The sequence below is a fragment of the Aythya fuligula genome, chromosome 9 (assembly GCF_009819795.1).
Source record: "Aythya fuligula isolate bAytFul2 chromosome 9, bAytFul2.pri, whole genome shotgun sequence".
NCBI classification, from domain to species: Eukaryota; Metazoa; Chordata; class Aves; order Anseriformes; family Anatidae; genus Aythya; species Aythya fuligula.
In genome coordinates, this window is record NC_045567.1 from 13,012,827 (window position 1) to 13,033,664 (window position 20,838).

The 20,838-nt window shown below is 38.3% G+C and overlaps 1 protein-coding gene across 1 annotated transcript in view; it reads right to left on the reverse strand.

Annotated features, from left to right (window-relative positions):
* Nucleotides 1-3,247: 3,247 nt before the first annotated feature.
* Nucleotides 3,248-20,838, reverse strand: part of LOC116492325 (glypican-5-like) — a 369,081-nt gene continuing 351,490 nt past the window's right edge. Inside the window, exon 9 of the mRNA XM_032192922.1 lies at nt 3,248-12,004. Coding sequence (XP_032048813.1) covers nt 11,802-12,004 — 203 coding nt within the window. The 3' untranslated portion in view covers nt 3,248-11,801. The remainder of the gene's footprint in view (nt 12,005-20,838) is intronic.

Consider the following 20,838-nt stretch of genomic DNA (forward strand, 5'->3'; position numbering starts at 1 on the left):
TTGTGTTGATTTTTTTCAGATTTCACCCACAGTAAATATAATTTATTCTTTGCAAGGAGAAAAAAAATAAGGCTCTGGGACGTTAATGAACTTGTTTGTTCACACTGTTCTAATAGATTACATGCCAGAGTAGGAGCCAAAAACACGAATTCTGATTGTGTTCTGAAATGCACTTGCAATGTAAGAGTACAGTTCCCTGAGGTTCATTTTCCCAGACAGACAATGAACTATGGGTCTCTTCATCTGAGGTTAATTGGAGTCTCTGTACCTTTCCTTAAATTAAAGAAATGCCCTGAGGAAATTGATGCACCAAATGTGTCTCAAGAACTTCACATCCAGTTTAAGGTGGAACTCAGACGAGAAAGTGGTGAGTGGTGACCACAAGCTGAACGCAGCTGCAAAACAGAGCAGTGCATAGCAGGTATGCAGGCAACACTCATACATTCCAGGGAAAAGCAAAATCACCGCCACTCTTAGGAGTTTCTTATTCCGGAAAAATCTTGAGAAAATCCACATTTTATAGACAGTACAACTAGGGTACTTTCTAGAGCTGCAGACTGAGTTACTCTAATGAATTATTGATTTTGCAGCTAGAAAGGTCTGCTCACTTCTGGCTGAGAAAAGAGAGGACAGACACCTGAACAGTTTGTGCAGTGTAATAAAGGGAACAGGTTCCTGCTGCCCCAGCACTTGCTGGAGTCAACAACTAATGGGTTGTATGAAAAAGGAAGTTTTTTTTTTTTGTTTGTTTGTTTTTAAAGTATAGCTCTGAAACTGGAGGGTTGTTTCAAGCCTAATTCATCCTTTTTTAATCCTGCTTGTAAAAACATTAGCCTAAACCACCAGCATGCTCCAGTGCAAACCCTGAGAGAAAACATGGGCCCCATGAGAGGGTGCTGTTTTTTCCCCAGGGATCAGAGAGAATAATGCTTGCTGAACCATGGGAGTCAACTCTGTAATAGATGAGTTTTCTTTCTTCTCTGTGGACATTTTCAAGTTCCAGGTGTTATCTTGGACATACAACTGGGGAGCCAGAAGGCCTTAAATGCTGAGTAGCCACTGAGTGAGTAGCCAGTGAGTGAGCAGGGCTCACAGTAGTAGCAGTACACAGTTCTGTTACACAGTACGCATCTTGTGTAATCTCCTTCTCCTTGTCTTGGCAAACTGCTTTCATCTGTATGTTGTTTTCTTGAAAATGTGGATGATGGGAAAGGTAGTAATCTGTCCTGTCAGACCTAATCCTGTAGGTGCAGCACATGGGTTTCTGTTGCTTTTAGAATTCCTTCTTTCGTGTAAAGTTAACTCTGGGTACACAATCTCCTTGGCACACAATAAATGAAAATAAAACTCAGCTCTTCCTTACACAAGGAGTGCTTTCAGTGTGCTCTTTTGAGATGATTTGTGGTTCATGTTGGGTTCCTGAGTTAATAATGATTTCACAAGCATACTTTCAAAAAAAAAAAAAAGCTGACTTTCTCAAATGTAAAACTGAAGTGTTGAAAGACTTCCTCCACTAGAGTCACACTGCTTCTGTCAGGATCATAAAGCTAACCACCGGTCTAGTGAGTCAATGGTTGCATTTGGAGCTATACCATACTGGAACCCTTACAGGACAAGCAAGGTGAAATGCTCTCCTTTTTCCCAGGGTTTCGGTATGACATATTCTAGACATATTTCGGAGCCAAACTGACATACTGCTTAAAATCAAAACCAACAACAAGTATGTTAGGAAAGATTTGGTTTCCTAATGGGAAAAGCAAGACTTTCAGTCAAAGATGAACTCTAATACCACTATTAGGGAACATTGGTGAAGCATCTCATCAGATCTGGTATATTCTGTGTATCTTTGGAAAGTAAGTACTGAATCAGGTGAGAAGCAAAGCCTTTTAATAACCTTACAAATTTGAACCATCAAGGAAGCAGTTTTTCTTAACATCTCTGGAAAAAGAAACAACATCCTTTGAAGTGGAGACAGGTTGGATTTCAGAATGAAGCAGTTTCACAGAATTAGACACCTGCTTAATTAGAGGATGAATGCAAAATCCTTAAACTTTAAAAGGTTTTATGAGGCAGCACTTCAGAGAATAAGCATTCCTCTAGCATTGGCAGAAAAGAGCTGCTAGCTATTATCTTTGGAGATGGATCAAAAATGAGTATATTAGCAAAAAGCACTCTACATAGATGGTGAGAAGAGCTGTATATAACTCCAAAACCTCAAAGAGGAAGTGTTTTCAAAGAATCAGGGAAAACTGGAATTATGGGTGCTTTAGAAGCACCACTCAAATCATCATGAAACCAGAAAACAAAACGAGTAAGAACAAAACAAACAAACAAAGAAACAGGTAGGTAGATAGCAGGAATACAGTCATTTAAAGACTTATTTTTAATATTTATTTCATGATATTGTTGTGGTTCTATGGTCTTTACCCAACCCATTTTGGGAATACTAGGAGAACCTCCTAAATATTACCAAAACAGGAGATAAAAGAGATAAGCAGGAAAAAAACAGCCTTTCTAACAGAACAATGAAAAGAAGCTCATGGGAAGTAGCTCTAACAAATGGTTGCAAGAGCTAAGGTCTCTGCTCTGTCACTTAATGAAATGGTAGAAGCACAAGCACTATAATCAGCATCTGACAATAATACAAGATTAAATTTTTCTCCTTCAAAAGAAGAGAAACTGGGATGTTCATAACTGACAAGCAATGAAAACACTAAGCAAACAGCAGGGAGTTTCCTTTTTCCAGTATAGTGGCCTATATGAAGACAGAAGAGTAATGCAATCCTAATCAAAACCAAGGGCAAGGCTTTTAATATGACACACAGTTATTGCAAGACCTTCGTCTTGCTCAGATCTGATTGTTTATGTAGGAATGGAAGTTTTGATGAAATGAGTCCTACCTGTTGTGTGGAGGTATGCTGGCATTTACCCAGGAGACTGCTGCAAGTATTGTGTCTCTTCAATAATATTAAGAGCTCCCAGAAGAGCAGGTAGACACCTTTACATCTCACTGTATTTATTACAAAAAGAGCAAGAAAGTAGTTACATGCTGAAGAAATAAACCATTCTTTGCCAGAGTATGGCCAAAGTATTGACTTCTCTAGCAGTAATCAAGGTCTGTATCCTTTATTCAGAATATAACCTGAGCTGATTAAAATCTTAAAGAAGATTTTTCCATCTTTCTAACTTATGAAGATGATGAAAAACACTCAGAAAAAAAAAATAAAATTATATCAGAAGACAGCAATTTCCAGCTGCGGATTATTTATTTTTATTCCCATTCATAGCTCACTGTCCTTTACAAAACACAGTTTCCTTTAACTTTTCAAAGTAACCTTGTTCTTCAATGTCTTAAAAGAAGAAATACCAGACTTCTTATTTAAATTGCCTTTATCATGTTCAATGCTGAAAACAAACTAAAGAAAACTGACAATTCAATAAAATATAAAGAGATATACTGCAAATAAAACGCACTTGGGAAACAGAAATAATTATTATAGCTTGAATACAGCTTAGGGCAAAACCAATACATTTTGGAACTTAAAATACCCAGGATGCAACTAATGTATAATACAAATGTAAGCAGCCTATTAATTCCTGTAAAATAAAATGAACTAAAAAAGACTAGGAGGCCACAATCTAATTCTTTAAAAATCTAAATGGCAAAGCATGTATTTTGCTGTAATATCTACCCCAGTGTATTGTAAACATTCATACTATATTAGTTCTGATATTAGAGTACAGTAAATACAGTAAATGGTGGTATGATGCAAGGTATAGTGTGTTGACTTCCATTTTTATTCCAATACTGCCCCGTATAATAAAATGGCATACAATAAACATTTCATGTATTATTGCTGCTCCGTTACCCTGCTCTCATATTCAACTATGTTATTTCGGGAATAGGTTTCAACTGTATTGTTCATCCCTAATGTGAAAGCTTGAATATTCCAGTTAAATTCCTTTTCTCATTTTTAACGACACCAGCAGCAAACATCTGCTTTCTTCACTGCTTTGTGGACTTGTCAACAGTTTTTTGACTGTACGTGATTTTAAGCCATATACTATAGCTTTTCTCAAACAAACAAACAAACAAAAGAGCCAAAGAGGAAGGATATCCTCTTTCATGACAACTGGACAGACTGTTAGCACTACACGTACCAAGAACAACTCCAATCAGGGGAATTTGTGTCTCTGTGAAACCCAACATCCCGTTTTGGTTTTCTTCCAAGTATGGATGTTTTGCACAAAGTAAAATACAATTTTAAAACAAACAAGAAAACTACCTTCTTTTTGTTCCTACTCAGGAGGAAATCGCCTTTCTTCTCTGTAGCATAACATAAGGTTACAGGAACTCATGAATTTGTCACTGCTAGCCTGGAAAACACCAGGTCATTTTTATCTGAAAATTAATGCAAAAATATAAAAGCTTCATCAGAAGCAGAATATGGTTGCTTTCCTTCTCTGCTGCTTAAGTTTCTGTGAAAATATCAAAGCTGCCATCAGTTCTCTCCACCAAGTCTCATTGAGTTCCTGAGGCCAGTTTAAGACCTGGATCTTACACTTTAACATGAAGCAGAAAAATCAAACTTGATCTGCCTCAAGGTCTGATCTATATCGACAAACCTCTGAGAAAGACTTTCTTCCCTAAAAGATACTCACTGTATGAACACTTCCTCTTAGCCCCCAGATCGTACAAGCTGCTTCTCTTGAAAAGACCCCTGCTATGCCCCTGGAAATGGAAAATGCCAGAAGACTCACAGCATCCCATGTGTTACGGATTTCCTTTTGAGGCATGATGATACTTATCTGATCAGTGGCCCAAGGAATGTAAAACTGTAATGAAATTTTGTAATCTCTGCAGTTACTCTTGATTTTCTGCACCTGCAAAAAGATGGGAAGGAATTCACATTCTTGGGCTAGATACTAGGCTGGGGTATATTTACATAGCTAAACTGAAATCAAAGGAGCTGTGCTCATTTATAGGAGCTGAGTCTGTTGCAACATTTTATGCCCACAGAGAAATCTCAAAATCTTTTCGATTTCCTAATTTCGTATGTGTGGTGGTTGTAAATATTTCATATTGGCATTCTTGTTAGAATGCTTCAGATCTCATTTTTAGAAAGATCAAATGATCTTAGTCAATATACTCTGCATTTAAATAGAAAATTAGTGTTTACCTCGAAGCTTACTTACAACATTGAAGCAATCTGCTTTAATTTCCACAACTTTATCCTTGACACTACAGCACACAAATGCTTTGGATAGTCCCTAATTAATTAAACTTCCTAGTTGTATATGCATATACAGAAGTGGGAGAGTTACTTTAGGATCTATATTCTTGATGTCCCCTTGCTTTCCTTTTCATTACAGAATACACTACAAATCTGGGATAGTTTACTTAATTATGCGAGAGAGGTATCTGACTGTTTCCATTTTAAATGCATTAAAAATGCCAGCACCTATTCTAGATGTAATAACCTAAAAGCCTAGCCTACCTCATAAACACGGAAGACATATGAAAACATGTTTTTCTATTCACCTGGAAAGTAAATTTTACAACTGTGTATTTGTAAAGAGTTCATGAAACTAGCAATGCATTTATTTTTCAAATGAAACGTCCATAGCCTGTGGAATAATTCAGACAGGTGCTAATTAGGTGTACAGAAAGGCCACTGAGGATAATTTATATATCTCCTGCAATAGAAAAAATGAATAAATGTTAATTGCTTATATTATGCAACAAATGATTTTTTAGAATGGCACTAAATTAGCTGCAAATATTATAATTACAAAGTAGTGGGTAATTTACTAAAGATTAATTGAAATGATTAAGTGCAAACAGCATAATTTTGCAAGGTAATATTAATGCATTTTGCACAGAAATGAAAAAAAAACCCTCAGTGGTTGTTACTGGCTATTTAATGAAGTACTTTACATGCCTCATGAAAGCATCAGTAGCCTCTCTCTTGTGTGCCCTTCTCTAAAAAGGGTGTTATATTTTTGCAGTGAAAATCATTGTAGTGTTGATAATAATTAGAATGTGTAAACCAGTCTATTATAAAGACAGAGCCTGATCTCAATTGCATGGGAGTGACACAAAAACATTGTTTCACAGTCCGTGTCCAGCAGCCTTTTCTGAAAGCTGTAGTAACTGTCAATATTTACTATATAAGAACTTAAGCAACTGCAAACACTGTTTAAATACATTCGTCATAACCAGCCAAAGGAGACATGCTTTAAGCAAGATTTCAAAATACTACTACACAGCAATAGTTTTAATTCATTTTCCTAAATTCAATGCAGTAGTTTCTTGCATACAGGCTTCATATTGTGCTGTATGTACTGCAAGGGAATGGGGCCAAATATGGAGAGGAGAAAGGGTCTTGAAAAATTGTTTTGGTCCAGAATGGGTTTCTTATTTAGGCTTATTCTCTATTCTGAATGCAGGATACTTTTCTGAGTTTGTTATCTATTTATTACAGTCCCTTGGCCAATATTTATTTTTTGTGGCTTAATATTTAATACAATTCAAATGTTTTTCCTTAGAGAGTGACAATGTAAACCAGAGAACAATTACAGGATTCAGGGGCAACAGGAGTTAAGACATTATCACGTCCTTTTTAACTGAGGCATGCTGCAGCTATGATGACATTGACTGTCACATCCTTCAGTTTTCATTAATGTACATGCCCTATGTCATTAAAAACAACACTGTGAATAGCAAAATGCTGTAAATGAAAATAAGTGTCTCAAATGTTTTTGGCTAGTTGTAATGTGAGCATTTCTGATATCATGCTGGTCAATGTGCAAGATATATTTTAGGAAAGGCGGAGGGAGCTGGGTCTCTAGCTTGAAGAGGAGGAGACTGAGGGGTGACCTTATAAACATTTGTAAATACGTAGAAGGTGAGCGTCAGGAGGACAGAGCCAGGCTCTTCTCGGTGACATCCAATGGCAGGACAAGGGGCAATGGGTGCAAACTGGAACGTAGTAGGTTCAGCTTAAATATGAGATGAAACTTTTTTATGGTGAGGGTGACAGAGCACTGGAACAGGCTGCCCAGGGGGGTTGTGGAGTGTCCTTCTCTGGAGACATTTAAAACCCTCCTGGATGCATTCCTGTTTGACCTGATCTAGGTGTTCCTGCTCCGGCAGGGGGATTGGACTAGATGATGTGTCACGCTCCCTTCCAATCCCTAAAGTTCTGTGATTCTGTGAATGTCCCCTATATATACAGACCCACATACAGAGGGATAAAGAAAGATTGTGTATCAATTACTTCCCACTTAAAAAATCAGCTGAAATCCCCTTGAACCCACGTTAGTTAGGAATTTTTGACCGGAATTTTAGCTAAACCTTAAAATATGCTAAATATGAAGAGCCCCAGTCAGCAACGTAAGGACTTTCTGGATTGTTTTCCTACTCAGTATCTTTCTTTAATGTGCTTCAGCTCCTTTCACTTGAACAGGTCTTGCTTAAACCTAATCATGTGTAGTATTGAATAAGAACGGTTCAGTAAATCTGTGCAAAAAGGCTCATCTAACATTAAAAAGAAGACTGCACACAGCATCATTAGGACAATATTGAGAAGACCCATTCAGCATTAGAGAGTCAAACTGAAAAATTATGATATGTGTTACAGACCTGGTAACAAAATAAAATAGGGATATATTAAATACAGATCTAATTTAAGAGATCAAAGAGATGTGAATCTCGTAGCCAGATACCCATACCCAGAGCCTGTGAAGTAAATGCAGCTGGACATAATTATTCGTGTTGCTCTATCAAGCTCTGACAGATATTTATACCTCAAAAGGTTCATTACTGTGTGAGAGATCAGAATCAACAGTTCTTTACACAATGACAGACTACCTGGTTCAGGACAGGGCATAACACTGGCAACAGGCAAGCCAGAAAAAAAATCAAGGCTGAAAACAAGATGCCAGTTTTTGTAGAGAATGTGAATTGCAAAGAAAGAGCAATTCATAGCAGGTGTCTGTTAAGTTGTCTTAAGATGCAGCCTAGATTCTCCTGCTGCTCTTTGGCTGTCCAGTCTCCGTGCATAAACATGGAGAGGTATAAAAGCTGTTGAAAATTAGAGGGGAATGCTCAGCTCAGGGCCTTGGAAAAGACAGCTGGAGGTTGCCATGCAATGGCAACACTGCAGCCACACATGCTTTTGTCCATCTGTGTTCACTTTTCTCCATGATTCTTTCATAGCCAGGAAGGAGAAAGTGATACACAAACCCCTAGAACCTCTCACATGAACCTGGTGTAACATGTTGCCCAATGAATAGTGAGACACTAGGAACTGACTGTATGTCCATGGCAACTTTGTCTTATTTGTTAAGAAGCCTACATCATTAACAAAAGAAAATTATAGATTGTGTTTACTCACAAATGCATGACAGCAGTTACTTTCCAATGCTGGCATTCAGAAATGCTGGCACAGCAAAATATTAAAAGAAAGTCATAGGAAAACAATAAACATTCAAGAAGCAGTGGCTAAATAAAATTCATAACTGTTAGGCAAAGCTACAGCAATGCTCTCTGGTGTATTATTTTACGCTGAGATTACACAGACAAGTTCAAACATATTTTGAGTGTAGACCTTTGTAATTACCGAGAATTACAGTGTCCTTGATAGCAAATTAAGATTTTGCCAAATAGGCATCTTGATCATTCAAAAATAAATGCTTCCCGTCTGACACAGGAACTTGGTTTTGCCTTTGCTAGTACACAATTTTGTTTGTTTAATGGAAAATACTCTTTTTTATATGTATGTAACTGATCCTGAGAAAAATAACTTAAACTATCGGTAAAAATATACTGCATGGCTCCTTAAAGCTGATGCACATTATGAACCGATTTCATGCCATCTTGGCCAGAACTCTTCTTACAGTGTAAAAGTACATCAGCGTGAAATGCATTAATAGCTGTTGAATCCTCTGTTCTGTGCCTATTAAAGTATTGACTCCGACAAAATAAATTGATGAATCTACCTCATCCCACTGTTTGAATTTGTTCTAGTTTTGTCACAGCAACTTGAAAAGGGTTGTCTTGTTTAGCTTCAGAGATGAATGCTACACTGTAAAAATACTAACCAACCCCAAAATTCAAACACTCAATTTTTCACATTTGTTGATTAAATATATCAGAGGTTTACCAACAGCAAAAAGTTCCCTGGGTGAGTTATTCCATACGCGCCTACTTTCAGGGTTTCTGCGCTTGCCCTGCTACAGCTAAATACTAGGATAGCTGCATCACTGGTCTGAGCTAAAACCACAGAACTTTTAGAGGAAAGACCTCAAAAAGACATGCAAGTTCCAGGTATTCAAGTTCCCACTCTGCAGGTGTGAAGAAGAGAAAAGGCCAAGCTGCCCAGCAGAAATCTGTTAGCATCAGAGCTCAACCCTGAAACCACACCTCTATCCACAGGAATCCTGATGGAGACTTAAGTGTGCAAATGCCGATGTATGTGCCTGAATAACAATGACAGTACCTCAGTTGTGAGCATACTAAATTAGGTGTCAGGTTCACAAGCATCAAAAACCTTTGAATTGTTTCAGTGAAGCCACAGTGATCGGTATTACCTGAGGAGCTGGTGATAAGTTAGCACCAGAAGTATATTTCCATGTGTGCACAGAGACCAAACTAACAGCAGCTGTCGCAACTGATCCTTTAAGACTGCAGGAATGATATTGTCCTTTCGTAGTACAAATGACATGACTTGCACACCTCCTCAGGTAAAAGTGCACTTTTCCAAAGGGCACTGAAAATGAATACAAGTTGCACTTTTAATTATGGTTCAATAGACTGGTGCAGCTCAAAACTCTGGAAAGTACAGCATAGACATTTTTGTACCTTTGGGAAAACTAATTTACACTGATATGATTTGAAAAACACTTTGGATATTAATATCCTTTCCATTTTGAAAAATCAGAACTCAAAGTATTTCATGTTAGCATAAGCATCTTCTTCCATTTTATCTCCTTTTTCCAATGTGAAAAATTAATTATTTTAGAAAACTTAGCTCTTTTCATTTTAGAGACAACTCTTTCCCAGCTGGATGGTTTTGATTACACTTTTATGTCTGCAAGTATGAACTCACAGCCCAAATTAAAAACAAAACTGAAGCTCCACCTCTGCAAATATATTTAGACATGTTCACTAATGCTATCTGAAAACATACAAATACAGTGAATTTTGTCCACTTACTGTATACTTGTCTCGTATTATTGCCACTTAAAAAAATGGCACGCAGTAATACTAGCACATGGCACTTTTTTTGAATCAGCATGTCTTTCATAATCAGAGTTGCCAACAAAATGCCTGTAAGATACAGGGTTCTTCTGATTGACAATGGCTGTGTGGCTCCAAGTATCAAAAGTGGTGTTATACAAAAAACAAAGGTAAATGTTTTACATTAAATCTTATAAAACTGTACATAATAATAGTCTACAACATGAAAATGGCCATTAAACTGTTGTAATAGTTATGAAATGTAGTACGTATAACAACTATAATGCTTCATAAATTTATCATTAATCACTGTATTCATACAGTTGTGTTTGTATATATATATTCAATGGCACTGTAAACATAGTTGTAAAACACACATTAACTCTTAACCCATTAGAAGTTATGATAGTACTTTTCATCTGAAAAGTTAAAATGTATCAATGTATCATTAATTTTTAAAAAAATAGCCTTCTAATATAATGCATATTTTGGCATTTTCTAGGAAAGCAATCATGATGAGACATTATAGAGAATGTTCTAGATATGATTGCTTTACATTTACAACTATCATGATACAAAATTTTAAACATTAAATGTAATTAAATATTACAGAGCTTATGATACAGATGATTTGAGAGATCCACAATGCACAAAATCTAGTTTGTGTATAATGGGAGTTCCTGGTAACTTACATCTCTGGGACCATTATGGAAAATTTAAGTCTTTTTCTCTTCAACATCACATATGCAAAGTTTGAACTGAATTATCATTTTTTCTCCATCCAAAACTGCATTTAACTTCACAAAACATTATTATGCTTTTATTTCCTGTTGCTGGACATGGATCCAGTAAGCCTTAAAAGCATATGCTTAAGCATTTGGTAATGGCATTTTGTAGGGCAGGGAAACTCACTATCTATCTCTCAGTAAACGAAGTGTTTCTAATTTTTTCCATGGTTAAGGCAACTATACTGATATATTAGACACACCATATGCTTTTATGTCGCTTCCTACAATCTAAACAGTAAGAGTGAAAAGTTTCAAACATGCTTTGATCTTCTTGACCACTTAGGAATTTCATCAAGCTGGTAAGAATACTTCGCTTTAACATGGTTTACAACTGTAGACATAGCTTATTAGCTGCTCATTGGAGAAATAATGTATATATTGGCTTAAATCTGAATACTCACCATTCATTTAATTTATCAGAAAAAATTAAACAAAACCAGCCAGTGTGATTCCAGTGAACGAAACTGAGAAAAACAGTAACACACACATACACAATTTTTGTGTTCTCAATTATTTCTACCCCATAACTTAAGCTACTCAGACTTCTGTCATCATTCCCTCTGTATCCTGGGTAGGCTTTGTCAGAAGCTATCTTCAGACACTGTAAGTGATGCCACTTCCTATCCGCCAACCCCAGCAGATTGTTTAATACTTATTCTAACATATCGCATAAACTAGAGAGCCATTTAACTTTGTTTCCTGTGGGTAAGGCTGTAGGTATACATGACAGTGAACAGAAATGCTTGTGCAGTGGCTGCATTGCAATGCAGCTACAGAGGACAATGCCACAGAAATGCTAGTGCTGTTAAAATAACAAGTGAGGAACTCAGGGCTGGACTGCTCCCGCTTCCAGTTACACTGTGTTTAGAGGATGACTTGACAGTGCTTGTGGTGGTTGTGGTGTCAATCTTTTTCACAGTTGGTTTTGGTTCATTTCTGTTTTCTGGATGGGCTTTCTTGTCCTTGAGTATATCTGAAAACATGAAAGTAAATGTAAGATTAATCACATGTCTTTCAAATAGTGGCTTTAAATCCTGTCTATGGCTGGAACATGTTGTACTCCAGCATGAATAACTGAACCATGTATGGAGAGTGATAGGCACTTATATTAACGTGGCCCAGTTGCCGCAGTGTTTTGCTCAGCACCCACTGCTTTGCTCAGGAAGTCTTCCCTGGCTGGCCTGCTCTACTTGTAGACACAGCCTAAACCCGGTTTTAGAACCTGGCTTTCTCTCATTAAGAATACTTTCAGTTTCACCTGGTATGGGAACTGGCTCATGCTTTAAAAAGTGATGCTAGGGTTGACTGGTTTTGTAACATGCCCCAGTGAAACCCCTGTCAAGTTGTTGAGTTGCCAACAGTCAACTAACAGTAAACTCGCCAGTTTCTTTTTGCATTACCTTAACTTTAAGGCAGCACATGACTCCTGGGCAACCTGGCAAGATAGGCCATGGACACAAAGAACCACGCAGGTGTGTCATGTGCCTTGTTCATCGACATGGACAAATAAAGTGGCTACAAAGAGAAAATGCTTTGAGTTTTGTTTCATAGTTTTTCCTAGCAAGTACAATGATTTTATTTGTTTTGTTTTTGAAGTATAGAATAATACTGATGTTTTTTTTCTCTCTTTACAGATGCATTTTGGGGCAATTTGGGGCATCTTTTATATAAAGGGCTATATTCCTAAGAAAGTAGCAGTGTTTCCCTGCAGAAACGTGTATGTTTAAAATGAAGAAATGACTGATAAGGGTCTTCAGTTATCTTGACATTCTGAGGTTACTTGCAAGTATTATTGCGATCATATTGTTATTGAACCCTTCAATAGCATTGTGGGGAAAATCAGTGTTTCCTCTGATGATGGAATTATCTGTAACAGCATAACCCAGTGCCTGGCAAAAACAAACAAACAAACAAACAAACAAACAAAAAAGAAACCACAACCAACCAACCAAAAAAAATTCTTACCTGGAAGAATTTAAAAATTAACAATAATTGTTCAGGTCCAAGCTTACAGGATATTGTGTGATACTAATGAATGCAATGCATATACACACAGAAAGCAAATGGCGTAGGTTTGTAGTGTAAATTCAACAACAGTCTAAAAACTCTGAATCACAGAAGTAAGTTCTTGACAGAAACTGGAAAGACTGAAAGTATTCCAGAAACGTAAATGCAATCTGAGATCATTGTCTGCATGTCAGTACTTCTGACCAGCCATCAATAAACCCACTTGATAATAGAAATGAACTATTGTACTGAGAAAGCACGCATTGTTCTTGCCAGTATAAACTGTAAAAGAAATGTAATGAATTTCTCCATTTTATCATAATATCAACATTAATTCCAGAGGAACCTGTGATTCCTAGACCTGATTCAAGGCTGACTGCAAAGAAAGGACACTGGCTGGCAAGGAATACAGTGGGAAAAGGACAGTCTGCTGCTGCACTCAAAATTCATTATGGCAAACTGCAGACATAGTTTCTCTTCATTTCCAACTTGCAATGGAGCTAACAGAAAGGAGGGGGAGAAGAGGCATGCTATAAATGTTTAGAAAATATCAGTATTCTGAGGACACTTAAAGAAAAATGGACAACCTTCAGATTGTCATTAAAGTAAATTAAGAATAAATCATGGAAATAGGTGTGTTCTGACACTGCCGAGACTCCTTTCCATCACTGTCATTCTCCTTTTCGACTGCGGTAAATGCACTATTTCTCTGCTGCCTCTTATATCATCCCAGCCTGCTGACTTCAGCTCTCTGGGGCCAGCTGATTAAATTAAGACCTCACTCAGGTAAATCTATTCCCCTCTTTCACTTGGCCATGTCCAGCATTGTAACTTGATTGGCCTCTATAAATCGGGCAGACTGAAATGTATTAATTCATTTATTTTCTTAATATTGACTTAACCAAAAATCTAAGGTAGGATTTAATGCTATCAGAGAGGTTGTTGGTTTTTAAAAGCTTTCCTCCCAGTGACTGCTTAATGCACTACATAACAAGTGTTAAATAATACATTAGAAAATTCTGCCTTTATCCATGGGAAGGACTAAATTCTGAGATCTTTGACTTCACAGTGGAGTACTGGCCATGATGTTATTCATGGCCAATTCTAATTTAGGACTTAACTGTGCAAAACTGGTATTTTATTTCAAATGCTCTGTTTTCTCTCTTCTTAAAATAAATAAATAAAAGTAGCCTCAGTCTTAATTCAGTTCAAGATCTTTTTCAATCTTATATTTATTTTTTAACTGCAAATTTCAGTAGTGTAAAGATTTCATGTTTATTTTTCTAGTTTGCTGAGAGTTCCAGTTGCTTACTCACTCCAGGGTTTTGGCAGAGAGACTCAGAGTTAAATGAGTTTTTCTCTCAAATCTTTTTCTCAGAGTCAGGGATGGTTATATTCAGTCTATTACTGACATTCAAAAGGCAAAAAAAAAAAAATAGTGAAAATGCTAAAAAAAAAAAAAAAAAAAAGTGCGAAGACTAGCACAGAAATGAAACTGCAGTCTCAACAAAGCAGACCCCAGATGTTCAATACACATGAATCAACCTACAAATCATGACTTCATAAAACCAAGCAGAGCCCACAACTTCTGTTGACTACTGGTCTGTTCTAGTATTTACCTTCTGTGTTTTGAAGCTATATGCTTTAGAGCTAAAAGCTTTCTCCATTGCTAGAAATTTTCTTCCCATCATCATTCCTTCTTTCCTCTCCAGAAATGGTGTAGTTTAAATCTCTGAAGACTTCAGCTAACCTCAGGCTGATGTACACTACAACCTTTGGATCTCGGTACACGATTATTCTACACCGTTACTTTTCTAATGTGATAGATTTATTATTTCAGTTTATAGTTATTATTGCAGTCATTATGAAAAAAATAAATCTGTGATATACTAAATAGCGATGGTAATTCAGCCACTGTAGCAGCTACTGTGCTGTGCCCTTAATCCAGGCTTCCAGTGTGAATACTCAAATCCTGCCAGAAGGGTTACTCAGTGAAGGCAGCTGACTGCCCGAGCACTCTTTGTGAACAGCCGTTTGGGACTCTTGCCAAGGACTAGGTCTGTTGGGGTCATGGAAGATGCCCTGAGTCCCCTTAGGCACCATGGCTCCTGTAAGTGCAGAGAACAGCTCCCTGAGTTCAGAAGATTGAGTCCGCTTCCTTAGCTGAACTTTCATACGTGTTGACTGCAGTTAAATTCACATCTTGACAACATAAACAAAGCACATAATGAAAATTACTTGACCTCGATGTTTAGAGCATTTAGGATTATCTTTACCTCAAAGATCTAACCGCAGATTGCTACCCAGTAATGCATGTGCCCCTTGGATGGCACTGATCTTCTCATAAATACTTATGTGGATCAATACCATTCCTCTGAGAGACTAGCCAGGATAAAAGGGAGAGTCAAACCTGTCACTGTTGTCTAATTTAGGAACACAAAACCTCCCCTGCAGTGAGGGCTGAGCATGCCTTTCCAAGGTGTTGGTGTGTCACACATTAAAGCACACCTTAATCTTAGCCAGTAATGACACAGGGGGAAAAAAACGCATTTATTCTTTTTTTAGGTTATCAGGTTATCTGACACAAGTTCAAACCATATTGGCAGCCCAGATGTTAGTTACCTCTCCTTAGCGTAAACCTTTGGCAGTTTGCTGCTCTGGTTCTGGCAGAAGTTATCAAAGATGTAACTATTGATTGGTGTACTGGCATGCTATTGCTCTGTAATGAACAGCATCAGTAAGGTCTACTTAAATGTCTGTAGAGGTTTCCTATGGTCCTGCCAAGGGATAAAATTCATCTACTTAACAAAACATCCTTTTCCAGTTTTGCCCTTCTCTTGACCTGAGTTCTTTCTCTGTGATTGCAAACCATCAGTGTGACAAGGAACATTCCCCTAAAAAATCCGCCAGCGCCACTGAACAACATCTCTGCTGGAGTGATGGAGAAATGTCAGGATTCCCTGGACAGGCCACCACTGCCACCAGCACCGAGGAAGAGGAGACAAAGGTGGGAGGGAAGGGCAGCTGCATGGAGTGATCTCACGCAGGGGGAAGCTGGATTACCTTTTGGGAAGCTATGGATCATCACACCAGGCAAATGTATGAATCATCACAAGTGTGCAACCCCGGTGAGGGTATTTGAGTAAACACAAAGCAGATTTGCCAGACTAGTCCTGTAAATATTCTTCCTAGGCTTTCATAAAAACACTGTGCTTTGAAAAGCCTGAATGTCAGCATCTATGATGGCAAATTAATGCCCTGGTCTTGAACGTCTCATTAAGGTTGTAATGAGACTGACACCACAGGGCTGCAATGGACTGGTCAGTCCCTGCATTTACTCTCCATGTTGTAGCTCAGTTGCTTGATAAGTTTCACTTCGATCATCGGCTTGGTTTTGGCTGACAGCTTTGGGAGAAAATTAAAGCAAGGTGCAACTCGGTGGAACAGGCTCTTAAATTACAGTAGATGCTGCAGTGTTATTATTAGCTTTTTATCACCTCTGGTAGCAAAAGCTGAAATTACTTTTACATATTCAAAGGAAGGAACACTGAAATTGCAAAACAATGCTGTCACCATGAAATGTAACAACAATTTCCAAATCATCTATTATCCTGACATTAAGACCAGCACTAACTATTTCCAGTTATAGCTGCAACAGCCACAGAAACAGACACTGTGGAAACAGGAACACGAGAACTCCCAATGTGTGATGAACTCACGACAACTCCCAAAATTTGGGGCCTGCCATTGCCCACTATATAGCATGAGTCAAGATTACAGGGATTAATCGACCTGTTCCATTTTAGTTATGCAATCTTTCTGTTTCTCTTTTTAGGGAGCATGTAACTGGAAGAGAAGTTTGCTTTGGGAGAGCAGTTATAAATCAGGGCTCAGACTGTCTATGTCCAGTTTTTAATTCTGCAGTAAACTCAGTGCGATCTTTGGCAGATTACTTCCTCCTGAAGGAGGACAAGCGAACTACTTTATTTTGTACATACTGCATTCTGAATTTAAGTTCTTCAGGGTGAGAAGAACCACAGCCACTCTCCTCAAGAAATAAAACTGGCTGGGATTTGCAGGAATTGCTGTTATAAAAAAAGTCAAATGTAACAAAGAAAAAAATGCAATAAAGAAAAGCCGAGAACAACTGCAAGACAATTTGAAATATCAGGTGCCTGGAAGCTACGCTTATATTGAATGACAACTCCTCCCCCCATTCCCAAACAATCTGTTGTCTATATACATTCAAATGCAAAATATAAATAAATATAAATGTATATAGAATTACACATGATCTCAGCTGTACTAGTGTAAGGAAACCTGTCACTGTATTTGTTTGGCTTTTGATATACAGCTGCCATAGCAAACCCTGCATGATTTTCATGAGCCACAATAAAATTCTATTAGTTCTGAGGGCTGAAAAGTAAACCCACACGTATAACCGCCTCAGCCCCTGCAATGGTAAATATCAAAATAAAACAATCCATCTTTTCCTTGGGAAGAAATAATCTAACCTAACAAACCTTCTGTGATTCAGCAATAGTTCCATTAATCAGTCAGTCACTCGCTAGAAAAGCTTTTGTCATTTTGTTTATATTAATACAGGACTGATTCAAATTCAGACAAGCTGAAAGTATAGGCTTAAAACATGCCAAACATCTTTTACATTTCCTGGAAACATCTGTTTTTAGTCTAGTCCTAGGCACATGTTTGTGGTTGTATGTTTAAGCTTGTTTAGTTTGCCAGATACCTTGTACATACTGCAGCACAGCTGACATGATATCCTGAAACACAGCATGGAAGTATCTGTAAAACATGATGTTCCCAGTAAATCTGTTGAACTTTTGTTGTAACTTTCTTGTAATGAAAGAAACAACTAAAAAGCTCTGTGACAGCCTCCTGCCATCGCTGTATGGTGCAATTAATTAGTTAAGTTTAGAAATTCTGTACATGCCTCACTGGTAATATCCAGAAGACTGAGAGCGATCCTGACACTGCATGCCTCACATGCTCAAACCTCCTATTAAACTTAATGGGAGTTTGGGGGGATGAGAGGAATGCAGGATTGACCTTTATGGTTAAAGATGAATGTGTGCTCTAGACTTCAAAGATTGGGTACCCCTGCCAGTCTGGAGTGTGCAAGTGATCAGCACGCCAAGTGCCGAAGGCATCTGCTAAATATCACACCACAGCTCAAAGCTGTGTAATTAAGAAAAATATAAACTGGCTCAAGGAAGAAAAATATTAGTAATAATTGAAAATGCTTTGGCTGTTGCTTTTGTCCTGATGATCTCATTAGTTTTGGTTACAGAAACAGTTCTCACACTGGCTGACGTGGGGCATGCTTTGTTTGTGTTCTCATTCTACCCACATCTTTCCCAGTTAACTTTTATTGCTCAACACAAAGGTCAAATCGAAAGCTTAATTAACTTGTGTATGGGGAAACTATAAACTTATTTTAGAAGGGAGTACAAAAACATTTAAGGCCATCCCATCTCCTCTCCCCCAGACACTCCTCATTTTCTTGGGAAGAACAAGAGCATGTGTTGTTGGCATCCTTTCCCTTAAGGGGAAACTGCACCTTTTCTTGCTTGAAAATTTACATGTTACGAATATCCAGCCTTTTCATAAGCTGATAATTGTATTTCCAATTGACATTTATAACCAGGATTTTAATTTAGCTTTGCAGCTCTAAGCAGACAAAGCTCCATTTTATAACAAGGTTGGATATCATCTTATGCTAGCAGCAGCGTAAGCTTCAACTTACAGCGAGGATCTGAACTTCATCTGCTTAACTTTAAACAAAGATTGTACCACCAAAATAAATGCTATTACCCACCTGTTTGAAATTAGGCATGTGTCTCAGCCCCGAGGCCTAAAACTGAACAGCAATTTCTCTCTCATCTGAAAAAACTCACACATCATACAAGCAACCTTTACAGTTTTTCCATGGCAAAGATGAGGAGAGAGTCACACAGCTCGAGAGGATGGTCAGGTCTGAGTACGCTACAACCTGTAGGCCAGCAACGCCAGTCCACAAAAGGCCTAAGCCTGTGTGTGACAATTTGGCTGCCAGTGAGATTCGTGATTCATGAGATGAAAGCTCCTGTTCAGCCACTGTCTCGTCCTGGGGGCACAATTCCCTGGATGCTTCAGTTTCCATCTCCAAAAGCCCTGGGACATTAAGGTTTCTGCAGCTGCCCATGCAGGCAGGCCCTGGGGAGCTGTGAGCCCCGCGGTCCCGTACCAGAGGTGGAGGAAGGCCTGCAGCGCTCCGCTCCTCTGCCAGGCCCTGTCAGCGGGGGCTCACACCAGAGGCTAAGAGAGCAGACATCTGCCGACAAGGGCACCAGTTACCATGATGACAGAAGGTAGCAAGGCTCAGATCCTTCCCATGGCTGGTTTATGAGGGGTGCTTGAACACAGGTCTTTCATGCGTTATCCCGTCACCTTTGAGACAGGTGTCTCCAAGTGCAGCAGGCTCTGCTACGCATTCTAGGCACTTGGGTCTAACCAGAGAGCAAACTGGACTGACATACACTGGAAAGAGCTACTCAAATTAACACTTAATATTGGTACTCAAGACAGCAAAAACAGAAGAGATGATAGAAACTGCTCCATGCTGCTTAGTGAGGTCCATGTGCCTCCATCCACAAGATCCCAAGGGCAGAGAGATGGGCTGCTATCTGCTTAGGCCACAATGCTCTCCCATTTTAGAATAAGCAAATGTCATATCTGTAAGGCATGGGAAGAGGAAAAAAAATGACAGAAGAGCTCCCCACCCACCAAAGAGCTCAGTGACTCAAGGCATGCCCCTTTTAACTCACAGCTGCCTCTGAGAGGCAGAATGGACTCAACACATGCATTTCAAGCAGCCTGACTAAATCCCTGAATATAATAACCACAAACAAGGCATCAACTTCCAGCATGGCAGTCACGAAAAAAACAACCACAACTATTTCTAAAAGACATCTGAAAGGTTCTTCTCTCCCTGCAAACACAATGCTGCTATCGTTCCTCACTCTTTAAAAGTCAGTGAAAATTTTCCAGTTATTTCCATTGTTACTTCCATTGCTCCCTAAACACTTGAACAGATGTGATTCCTGCCGCAAGATTTTTAAATCACTGGAACCCAATTTCCTTCATGCTAATGACAGTGTAAGTAATGATTTCAAGTGTTTTCTGTATGTCTGTTATTTTTTTAGCAACTTTATACTAACAATCTTTGAAGGAGGTTCTGATAGGATATAATCATAATTGATGTTTAATTACACGATAAACACTGAAATCATATCAATCCATGTATCATCTGATTTCTCTTAACGTGGATGACAGAAAAGATTAGCTGTAATGCCAATGGATAGTTCTGGTCCTTAAATACATCAGGAGGAAACATTTGTTTTTTGAATCTTGCCAGCCTTTCATTTCAGTGAGAATTGAAACAAAAAGAAACTGTGACATGATATTATCCCGGATTAATCATTTTAGACCTAATATCAAGAGCAGCAAAGGAAAACATCACAGCATTCCACTAGCTTTGGCTCTAGTATGGGAAGTTTAAATTAGTCATTTCTCCTGCTCTAATTTGGCAAATATTCAGCATGCATATCCTCTATTTCACATTGCTAGGTTTATCCGGCCAACCAGAACCCCAGCTCTATCACAGCCGACAGTTATTGACAGAGAGGATGATTAGAGCCATCACTCTACTGAATATCTGTAGCAAGAAGAACATGTTTCATGGAAAAAATACTGAGCGGCTTAAAAGCATTATCTTACTAATAGCATGCAGTGAAACTG